The 12,191-nt window shown below is 39.3% G+C and overlaps 1 protein-coding gene across 1 annotated transcript in view; it reads left to right on the forward strand.

Annotated features, from left to right (window-relative positions):
- The window catches only part of LOC148759166 (ankyrin repeat domain-containing protein 26-like), a 144,720-nt gene that overhangs the window by 40,798 nt on the left and 91,731 nt on the right, over positions 1-12,191 (forward strand). The window contains exon 10 of the mRNA XM_088793155.1: positions 6,834-6,906. Within this exon, the coding sequence (XP_088649281.1) occupies positions 6,834-6,906 (73 nt within the window). The remainder of the gene's footprint in view (positions 1-6,833; positions 6,907-12,191) is intronic.

Raw genomic sequence — 12,191 nt, forward strand, 5'->3', positions numbered from 1 at the left:
TTGATATCAGAGGGATTATTCATGATAAATTTGTACCAACTGGACAAACAGATAACAATGTTTAGTTTTGGGAAGTTCTGAAAAGACTGCATGAAAATGTTAGAAGAAAACAACCTCAACATTCGGCCCACTATTCATGGCTGTTGCATGACGGCAACGCATCAGCTCACACGGTACCGTCTGTGAGAGAGTTTTTAGCCAGTAAACAAATAACTGTATTGACACACCCACCCTACTCATCTGATCTGGCCCCCAATGACTTCTTTCTTTACCCGAAGATAAAGGAAATATGGAAAGAAAGACATTTTGAAGACATTCAGGACATCAAGAGTAACACGACAACAGCTCTGATGGCCATTCCAGAAAAAGAGTTCCAAAATTGCTTCGCAGAGTAGACTAGGTGCTGGCGTCAGTGCACAGCTTCCCCAGGGGTGTCCTTCGAAGGTGGCCATAGTGATACTCAGCAGTGAGGTATGCAGCACTTTTTCTAGGGTGAGTTCGTGAACGTAATTGTCACACCTTGTGGGCCAGACACTCGATGTCCATGCTGACGATTTCGGTTGTAAAAATCTGGGTAGGATTTTAGGGAAGTGTGCAGCGTGAGTGGCAGTTGGCCAGATAAAGAGCAGAAGGACCGTGTTGGGCAAGGGAAGAATAATCAAGATCACAGGTTTGGCAGAAGGAACTGCAGACATAGGCTAAGACACACAGTGACCTTTGCAGATTTACGAGCAGTTCAGTTTTGATGGTATGAAAAGCGTGCTGTGGGAATGGTTGAGAAGGTGGTGAATACCTAGGTAAGGCAAGCTTAGGAAAGTCTTTAGTTCTAGACAAAGGAGTTGCTCTTATCCTGTAGGCCTTGGGAAGTATATCAGTTAGAATGTTTTAGCCGCAGGTAATAGGTGACCTAATTAACAGTGGTTACCACAGGAGGAACCAGGATGGTTTTGGTGGGTCTGTGATGCCATCAGGATCCCTGTTGTTCTCCCTGTTTCAGTTGTGAGGTCGTCAGTGTTTTGTTTAGGTCCCATTTGCTGGCTGGTTAATTAGCAACGGCTCCAAGCATCATATTCTCACATGACGATATCCAAAGACTGAGGACTGCGTTTCTGCAGGGGTTTCTATTTTCCTTTTATGTTTTATGAAAATATAGTTGGCATACGATATTATATCAGTTCAGGTGTAGAACATAGTGATTTGACATTGCTATAACTCGTGACGTGATCACCACAGTATGTCTAGTAAGCATCTATCACCCTTCAAAGTGACTGCGATATTATTGACATGTTCCCTGTGCCGTTAACTGCATCCCTGTGGCTTAGATATTTCATCACTGGAGTTTGTACTTCTCATTCACTTTCCTTTTCATTCATCTCTTCAACTCCCTCTCATCTGGGAACAGTCAAGGTGCTTTTTCTAGCTATCGGTCTGTTTCTGTTTTGTTTGTTTTGCTTTTTTAGGTTCCACATGTAAATGAGATCATAAGGTATTTGTCTTTCTCTGTCTTCTTTCACTTCACATAATACCTCTAGGAACGTCCATATTGTTACAAAGGGCAAGATTTCATCTTTTATGGATGAGTTATTATTATATCAGTTATATTATGGATGAGTTAATTATTCTAATATCAGTCATAGTATTACTGTATACACACACACACACACACACACACACACACACACACACACACACACCTCCCACAGACACACATATCAAATCCTCTTCATCCAGTCATCTATTGAAGGACACCTATGTTGCTTCCATATCCTGGCTACTATATATACTGCTGCAATGAGCATAGAGGTGGAGATATCTTTTCAACTTAGTGTTTTGGTTTTCTTTGGACAAATACCCAGATGTAGAATTGCAAGATCTCATGGCAGTTCTATTTCTAACTTTTTGAGGCATCTCCTTACTGTTTCCCACAGTGGCTATAACAATTTACAAATCCAAAAACAGTGCAGGCTCGGTTTTCCCTTTCCTCCACTTCCTCGCCACCATTTGTTATATGGGACCATTTTGATGATAGCCATCTGACAGTCATGAGGAGGTATTGCACTGTGGTTTTGATTTGCCACAAGCCATGATAAACAGTGATGTCCAGCTGTGTGATTCTTTTAATAGAAAGAAAACTGAGAGGCTGCCAGTAGACCCACGTGACATTTACAGGCTGGGGTCTGGCACATGCTGGTACCCACACCAGTTAGTGGTAAAGCAGTCACTGATTAACTTAGTATCATCATTTTTCTCTGTGGAGCTGGAGAGAGGCCATGCTCTTTGTGTATTGGGACAGGAAATATCCACAGAGCATTGTGGTTCTCCAGTGAGAATGAAGACGAAGAAATGGCAAGTGGGCAGGGACTCAGCAGTGGTTACTGCAGGGATCATGGGAGAGTTTTGAGCAGACTAGGAAAAAGATGAGATGGCATTCGGACACTCTGGTTGTGGTATAAAGCAGGGACCAGCAAGCCTATTCTGTAAAGGGCCTGATTTTAGGCCATGTGGTCTCCGTCATACCTACTCACGTCTGCCATTATGGTGTGAAAGCAGTCGTGGGCCAACTGAATGGGCAAGACTGTGCTACAGTAAAGCTTTATTTACAAAAGCTGACGGCAGGATGAAGTTTGCTGGCCCCCTCACATAGAGGCTAGTTTGTAGAAAAGCGCCTACAAATAACTGGCAGACAAAGGAGGCTTTGACTTCCTTGAACTAGTATCAGTGCGCTATGATGTTTTCAGCCATCCATTTTGAGAGAAAAAAAGTCAGGAAGGTTAATTTATTCCATTTAACATGTTGGTGTTTGCTGGCTTATATCTTTCTCATTTGTTTTGCTGACAATAAATCCTATTCATTTAGGAAGTAACCATAACACTAGGTGGTGTTTCATTTTTTCCCCCCCTGTGAAAGCCATCTGCTCAGAGCCCCTGTTTGACTAGGGCAGTGGCTGTGGCAAAACAAAGCAGAGCCTGGAGAGTGTTATGGTTAATACGATTTAGTGATGATTGAATGTAAAAAGATAGTGGAGAGAGAGAAAGTCAGATGATTCCTAGGTTTCCAGATTGTGCACTAACATTTCAATGGGACATGAGAAGAGTGACTAGGACATTATCAGATGGAGAGCGAAGAGCAGCAGGTCAATAGGGAAGCACGTTTTTTTCTCTGAATGTTGAGTTTCTTGGTATATCCATGGGTAACTCATCCTACATGTTGGATATAATTTTTTGTTTCATTTTCACTTACTCTGTTAACCACTGCCTTTTCATACGAGAGCTATGTTTTTAGTTTTAGAAGAAATGAAGAAATTTAGAAACCAAAGGAACTCTGTAATCAGTGTACATTATTATACTACAAGTGATAGTTATTTGTTTTGGGGGGGTTTTGTTTGTTTGCTGTTATTCATTGGCTTAGGATCTGATGATATATGACTTACAAGGTAAAAAAACATGATTTCTATACGCATTTGCCACTATGGTGAGGGATGAGAAAAATGGCATCACACGCTGCTATACAGCAATGACTCTTTGGACCTGCCTGCTCTATGAGGTGAGTCCGGATAGACTCTCAAGCAATGAGGGAAACAGTCTCAGGGGTTGTACTTGATAAAACTGGAATCACAAAGTCTTTCATACTTGCCCTACATTGGAGAGATGGCCGGAAAGAGTCTGTTTCCATGTTTTGCCGTGCTGCAAATTAGACTGCCTCTTGACTAAGCTGCTAATAACAGGGTGTTTCATCCTAAGCTGAACACCCTTGACCGAAGAGCGGCACCAGTGGTACTGTGTAAGAGCAAAAAAGGGTTCAAACTGCTCTTCATGACGGAAGTCCAGAAACATCATGCTATTTAAATTTCACCTTGTTAGCTTATGATACTAATTTTACTACTGATACCATTTTCGTTCATTCTGAAGGGTCTGGTTAGGATTACAATCATTGTAAGTAGCACTTGACTTGTAGCTATCAAATTTTTGCACATCCCGTTTATTTTTCTTTCATTTGATATAAATATATAATACAGACAAACATACATAAGGACATACATATACATATATATGTGTGTGTATATATGTATGAACATATAAATATAAATATATATACACACATATAAATAGGAGAAATGTAAAGGATCTGCATGTATTAATTGCCGACCAATAGTATCATTACTATTCATTCTACTATAGCCTTCAGGGGTTGTCCCAAAGAAATGTTTTTACATCACTTCAATCTGACGCTTTCAAAATTCTGTGTTTTTCTGTTGTGTATTTACACTTTATTTGAATTTTTTCTTTAACAGTGGATGAGTGTTCTACATGCAACAATGCGAGGAGGTAGGATTTTATGGATTTCTAAAATTGCATGTTAACTAAGAGACTGCAGAGAGAAGCCAGTAAGCTTTAATGAGTGTTCTGCTCTGGATTAGGCCCTGTACTATGTGCCTAACGTTGGTTCTCTCAGGTCGTCGGCACAGTAACTTCGCAAAGGAGCTGTGCTGTTCGGCCTGGTTTTTATTCATTAGACGTGTGTGTTCCGGGAGGTGGATTAGTTGACCCCTGTACCATAGTTACAAGTGGCTGACCCGTGATGTGACCTTCGGCCTGCTTGGCTTCCCAAGTCCCTTCTCTTGTCCCTCAGCCTGTACTGAGAAGTGTCTGGACAGGTCTGGATTCAAGGTACAGGTGCAAGTCAGGTGGACTCAGAGAGTCCCGTTTAGTGACGTGTTAACACTGATTGAGAAGTGTCCTCCCAAGCCCAGTGAGCGCAAGCTCTTGTGTTAATGTACTCCACAATTGCAGCAGTCTCGAGAACCTTGTTTTCACCATCAGTGTTTAAGGCAGATCTCAGTTCGCTGTGGCCACAGAACCACAGGTTGTGCATAAGCAAGACCCAATCAGGCAAGTGTTTTCAGGTATAATGCGATGTAGCCTTCTTGGGACGAATCGTTGTTCTGTAAGTGAAGAACATCTATGTATAGATCATGTTGTGTTAATGCAGCACATATTCAGAGATATTTCTTATTGATTTCTCTACTCACTAACTCCACAGCCTGTGTTTTCCTTCTGGCTAGTACCTTTCCCTTGTCCAAAGAAGTTTTTTTCTTTTTTTCCAGAGTCTTTCTTCCTTCTTCCATGACTTTTCTTGATTTTTTACCATTGTCTCTGCTTTTTGGGGGGTTTTTGTTGCTGTTCTGTTACTGTTTTCCACTTCTGCCAGCTAAGTGTTCTCCATTTTTCTAGACAGAATCAAAAGTCCATAGAATTCCAGGTGTTGAAGGGATGTTAGCAATTAATTATTCTAACACCCCCTAGTACTTCATGCTGCCGTTAATGTTTTGGTCAAGTGGTTGATCACATGAGTTTGAACTCAAAGAGATTATGTGACTTATTTGAGTACAGTGAGTGATGAAATGAGATTAAGTGTAGGTGTCTAAGCCCAGTACACTTCCTTCTTTATCATCATTTGGGTGAGTGTTTTAATAATGGAAAGGTCTAGTGACTGCAGTGGAAGAAGATAAGAATGGAATTAGCAGTTGAATCCAAGTTTCAAGAGGAACACAGGTTGGGATAGGAATAAGGCTTTTAGAGCAGAGATTAGAGATCAGATAAGGGAAAAGAGATCAGAATAGTAGGGTATGACAAGGTAAAGAGAAATTACAAGAAGGAAGGACACAGGATGTTGGTAATCGTCTAAAAAAGCAGATTAAAGTAAGGGGTTCAAGAGCGTCCTGAAAATCTTGCTGCTTTTGTTTGCTAAATTGGAAAAGTAGCAAAATGTAAGTTTTGTATCAAAACACATTATACTAATTTGAGCCCTTGGAAACATTCTCTTAATAGCAAGTAGGAATGTGGAATCATCCACCTGCACCCCAGCTTACTTAGGGGGCTTATGTCCCTCGAGTGCTAAGGCACTGGAGATTGCTGAACTACATAGATCACTCGCCCAAGGCAGGTGTCTCGTCACCTCCACCTCTTTTCCCAATGTGCTAATGTCCTTCCCATGGATATGGAGGGTTGGGCAGAGATAGGACTGATTGTGAAAACAGTAATGGAGTTGGGTCGGTGGTAACATGCCTGTGTTAGGACTGGATGACCGAGGCTCCATTTAGCTTATTTTCCAGGAACAGGGAAATGGAGAACTCCTACTGTGGGTCATTTGAGCCCATCCTTGTTTCAGGAGTCTGTGCTTTCGTAGGCTGAAGTTTTGGAGGTTGGAGATTGCCAGGAAGCTGTGAGGACAAGTGGTCTGGGAGTGGGGAGGCTAAGAACATACATATTTGTTCTTTGACTTTTGTACGTGTGACTTGCAAACATTTCACACATTTCAGGGAACTGACTGTAGTGTTTCAGGGTGAAAGGAAGGAATGGCGCGATTTAATAACTGCTTTCTACGTTAAAGCAAGACTGCCATTTTTGACTGACGCAGATTAATCTTTGAACCAGGGACAGACCATGGAGAAGGGTCAGTGTATCTTTCTACCTTGATTTAGGTCCTCGCTTTTGTCCCAGTTCAGGTTCCAGTTATGTCAGCTATTAGTTGCGTTTCAATTCAGCCTTCAGGACTTTTGGTGAAAACAAGGTACTCTCAGGTGTTGCCAACATATTGGCTGTCATTCTTTGTTACAGAAACTTAGAGTGTATCTTCATTAAATATTGCATGAGTTGGGAGTGGTGGAGGCAGAAATAGGTAACTAATAGCTTTTCTAGCACATCATACAAATTTTAATCATATCAAGAAACTTCATTTCATATGCAGATAGCTGACCTTTTACGCCCTTTGTTGTTGTTGCTTTTGTCAAGAAATGAACTCACTTGTTTTTGTTGTGTGTCTTGACCCTAAAGTGTTTCCCGCGAAACTTGCAAGAATGATTCCTGGTCTGTATCAGCGGGACGGCTCGTCGATGTTGATACCAAGGTAAAGTGCTCCTTTGTGAAATTAACTTTTTTACTCTGAATTTAGTTTTTGTAGCACTTACTTGTAAAATTTAGTAGTGTTCCAACTATCATTGTTTTATGTTTGTAATGGAAAATTTGTCACTGTGAACCATTTTATAAAATATCACCATTCGAGGGTTGTTTTTTTTTTTCCTTTAAATTAAAATTTATTGGGGCGCAATTGTTAGTAATGTTACATGGATTTCAGATGTACAATTCTGTAATACATTATCTATATCTCACATTGTGTGTTCACCAGCCAGAGTCAGTTCTCTTTCCATCACCACATATTAAACCCCATTTACCAATGGTCCTATTTCATCTTTTCTTACCACCCAATAGCATTCCATTATTTATATGTACCACAACTTCTTTATCCATTCATCTATCGAAGGACATTTTGGTTGTTTCCATGTCTTGGCCACCATAAGTAAAGCTGCAATGAACATTGGAGCACACTTGTCTTTATGGATAAATGCTTGCAGATTTTTGGCGTAGATACCCAGGAGAGGGATTGCTGGGCCATATGGTAATTCTATTCGTAACTTTTTGCGGAACCTCCACACTGCCCTCCATAGCGGCTGCACCAGTCTGCATTCCCACCAACAGTGTATGAGGGTTCCTTTTTCTCCACAGCCTCTCCAACACTTGTTACTATTTGTCTTGTTGAACATAACCATTCAAACTAGGTGAGGTGATATCTCATTGTGGTTTTTATTTGCATTTCTCTGATGATTAGTAATGTTGAGCATTTTTTTCATATGTCTATTTGCGATTTGTATGTCCTCTTGGGCGAAATGTCTCTTCAGGTCCTCTACCCATTTTTCAATTGGGTTGTTTGTTTTTTTGTTGTTGAGTTGCATGAGTTCTTTGTATATTTTGGATATTAGCCCCTTATCAGAGGTACTGTTGGCAAAAATCTTCTCCCATTCAGTTGGTTGCCTCTTTATTTTGTCGATGGTTTCTTTTGCTGTTCAGAAGCTTTTAAGTTTGATATAGTCCCATTTGTTTATTTTAGCTTTTACTTCCCTTGCCTATGGAGTCAAATTCATAAAATGCTCTTTGGACCCAAGGTCCACAAGTTTAGTAACTATGTTTTCTTCTATGCAGTGTATTATTTCAGGTTTTATGCTTAAGTCTTTGATCCATTTTGAGTTAATTGTGGCACATGGTGACAGATAGCAGCCCCGTTTCATTCTTTTGCACGTGGTTTTCCAATTCTACCAGCACCATTTGTTGAAGGGGCTGTCTTTTCTCCATTGTATGCTTTTTTGCTTCTTTGTCAAAAATTATCTGTCCATGTTTATGTGGGTTTATTTCTGGGATCTCAATTCTATTCCATTGGTCTATGTGTCTGTTTTTCTGCCCATACCATGCCGTTTTGATTATTGTTGCCCTGTAGTACGAGCTCAAGTCAGGGAGTGTGATACCTCCGGCGTTGGTCTTTTTGCTTAGGATTCCTTTGGCCATTTATGTCTTTTGTGGTTCCATACAAATCTGATGATTTTTTGTTCTATTTCTTTAAAAGGTGGTATTGGGATTTTGATGGAGATTGCATTAAATCTGTATATTGCTTTGGTAATACGGCCATTTTTAATTATGTAGATTGTTCCAATCCATGAGCATGGAATGTCTTTCCATTTCTTTGTGTCTTCTTCAATTTCTTTTAAAAATGTCTTATAGTTTTCAGCATGTAGGTCTTTCACTTCCTTGGTTAAGTTTATTCCTAGGTATTTGATTCCTTTTGTTGCAATTGCAAAAGGAATTGGTTCTTTTCCTTTCTTTTTCTGAGGTTTCATTGTTAGTATATAGGAATGCAATGGACTTTTGTACGTTGATTTTGTAGCCGGCAACTTTATTTACTGTATTCGTTGATTGTTTTTAATAGCTTTTTGGTGGAGTTTTAGGCTTTTCTATATCTACATCTGCAAAGATTGACAATTTAACTTCTTCTTTCCCAATTTGGATGCCTTTTATTTATTTGTCTTGCCTGATCGCTCTGGCGAGGACTTCCAACACTGTTGAAAAGCAGAGGTGATAGGGTACAGCTCTGTTGTGTTCCTGAACGTAGAGAAAAGGGCTTCAGTTTTTCACCATTAATTATGAGATTAGCTGAGGGTTTGTCATATATAGCCTGTATTATGTTAAGGTAGTGTCCCTCTATACCTATTTATTAAGTGTTCTAATCACAAATGGATGTTGCAGCTTGTCAAACGCTTTTTCTGCATCAATTGATATAATCATGTGATTTTTGTCCTTTATTTTGTTTACGGGATGAATCACATTGATGGATTTCCGAACGTTTAACCATCGTTGTGCACCTGGGATGAATCTGCTTGGTCATGATGACTAATCTTTTTAACACATTGTTGCATTCGATTGGCCGAAATTATTGATTTCATTCCCCAAATTGACTCTCGTATCCCCGTGGCACTCTTGTGGTTACCAACTGTGCATTCTAATCCCCTCACTTTCCCCCTTATCCCCACCCCCCATCTAGCAACCCTCAGTTTTTCCTCTATGTGTTTGAGACTGTTTCTGATTAGTTCATTCATTTATTCTTTTCTTTAGATTCCACATATAAGTGAGATCATATGGTATTTGTCTTTCTCTGTCTGACTTATTTCACTTAACATAATGTTCTCTGGGTCCATCCATATTGTCGCATGGTAAGATTTCATTCTTCTTTATGGCTGTATACTACTCCATTGTATAACTGTACCACAGTTTCTTAATCCAGTCGTCTACCGATGGGCGTTTCGGTTGTTTCCATGTCTTGGTTATAGTGTATAGTGCTGCAGTAAACATAAGGGTGTATAAATTTTTTTGAATTAGAGTTTTAGATTTCTCCGGGTAGATACCTAGGAGTGGAATTGCTGGATCATATGGTAGTTCCATTCTCAGATTTTTGAGATACCTCCGTACTGTTTTCCATAGTGGCCGCACCAATCTGCAATCCCACCAACAAAGCACGAGGGTTCCCTATTCTCCACGTCCGCGCCAGCACTTGTTCTTTGTTGATTTGTTGATGACGGCCATTTTGACTTGGGTGAGGTGGTATCTCATTGCAGTTTTTATTTGCATTTCTCTAATGATTGGTGAAGTGGAGCATTTTTTCATATGTCTGTTTCCCATCTTATGTCCTTTTTAGAAAAATGACTTTTCATGTGCTCTGACCATGTTTTAATTGGGTTGTTTGTTTTTTTGGAGTTGAGTTGAGAGAGTTTTTTATAAATTTGAGATATTAACCCCTATGGGATATGTCATTGGCAAATATCTTCTCCATTCAGTAGGATCCCTTTTTGTTTTAGTGATGGTTTCCTTTGCTGTGAAAAAAACTTTTTAGTTTGATGTGATCCCACATGTTTATTTTTTCTCTTACTTCCCTTGCCCGAGGGGATATATCAGTAAAAATCTTACTCCAGGTAACGTCTGTAAAGTTTCTTCCTATGTTTTCCTCTAGGAATTTTATGGTTTCAGATCTTACACTTATGTCTTTAATGCGTTTTGAATTTATTCTTGTATATGGTGTAAGGAAGTGGTCAAGCTTCATTTTTTTGCACGTGCCTGTCCAGGTTTCGCCAACACCATTTATCGAATAGACTGTCTTTACCCCACCGTAAATTCTTGCTTCCATTGCCGTAGATTGAATGGCCATATAGGCATGGATTTATTGCTGGGCTCTCTATTGTGTTCCATTGATCAATGTGTCTGTTTTTACACCAGAACCACGCTGTTTCGATTACTGTAGCCTTGTAGTATAATTTGATGTCAGGTATCGTAATACCTCCCACTTTGTTTTTATTTCTCAAGATTGCCGAGGCTATCCGGGATCTTTTGTGGTGCCATATAAATTTTAGGATTATATGCTCCATTCCTGTGGAAACCATCCTTGGTAATTTGATAGAAATCGCATTGAATCCGTATATTGCCTTAGGCAGTATGGACATTTTAACTCTATTAATTCTTCCTATCCATGAGCATGGTATGTGCTTCCATCTATTTGTATCCTCTTTCATTTCTTTCTTCGGTGTCTTATAATTTCCTGAGTACAGATCTTTTACTTCTTTCGTTAAATTTATTCCCAGGTATTTTATAGTCTTTGAAGCAATTGTAAATGGGATTCTTTTCTTAATTTCTCCTCCTGATATTTTATTATTGGTATATACACACGCAACTGATTTCTGAATATTAATTTTGTATCCTGCTGCTTTACTAAATTCGTTTATCAGTTCTAATAGTTTTCTGGTGGATTCTTTAGGGTTCTCTATATATTGTATCATGTCATCTGCATATAATGACAATTTTACTTCCTCCTTACCAATTTGGATGCCTTTTATTTCTTTTTCTTGTCTGATTGCTGTGGCTAGAACTTCCAGCACTATGTTGAATAGAAGTGGAGAAAGTGGGCAACCTTGCCTTGTTCCTGATCTTAAGGGGAATGTTTTAGCTTTTCCCCATTGAGTGTGATGTTAGCTGTGGGCTTATCATATATGGCCTTTATTATGCTGAGATCTGGTCTCTCTATTCCCATTTTCTTAAACGTTTTTATTGTAAATGACTGCTGGATTTTGTCAAATGCTTTTTCTGCATCTAATCGATATGATCATATGATTTTTATTTTTCATTTTGTTAATGTGGTGTATCACATTAATTGATTTGCAGATGTTGAACCATCCTTGCATGCCAGGAATGAATCCCCCTTGATCATGGTGTATAATGTTTTTAATGTATTGCTTAATTCTGTTCAGTGATATTGCTTAATTCTGTGTAGAGGGTTTTTGCATCTATGTTCATTAGAGATATCGGCCTATAGTTTTTTTGTTTCTTTTTTGTAGTGTCTTTGTCTGATTTGGGGATCAGAGTGATAGTGGCCTCGTAAAAAGTGTTTGGGAGCCTTCCCTCCTTCTGAATTTTTTGGAATAGCTTGAGGAGAATGGGGGATAATTCTTTTTTGCATGTTTTGTAAAATTCACCTGTAAAGCCATCTGGTCCAGAGCTTTTGTTTGTTGGGAACTTGTTGATTCCTGACTCAACTTCTGTGGTGGTAATCAGTCTCTTCAGGTTTTCCGTTTCTTCTTGAGTTAGCCTTAGAAGGTTGTATGCTTCTAGAAAATTTTCCGTTTCTAACAGATTGTCTAATTTGTTGGCATATAGATGCTTATAGTAATTTCTTAAATAGTTTTGTATTTCTATGTGTCTGTTGTCACTTTTCCTCTTTCATTTCTGATTTTATTAATTTGAGTTCTCTCTCTCTCTCTCTCT

Source organism: Rhinolophus sinicus, chromosome 1 (genome assembly GCF_057876585.1).
Source record: "Rhinolophus sinicus isolate RSI-liver-muscle chromosome 1, RSI-T2T, whole genome shotgun sequence".
Taxonomy (NCBI): domain Eukaryota; kingdom Metazoa; phylum Chordata; class Mammalia; order Chiroptera; family Rhinolophidae; genus Rhinolophus; species Rhinolophus sinicus.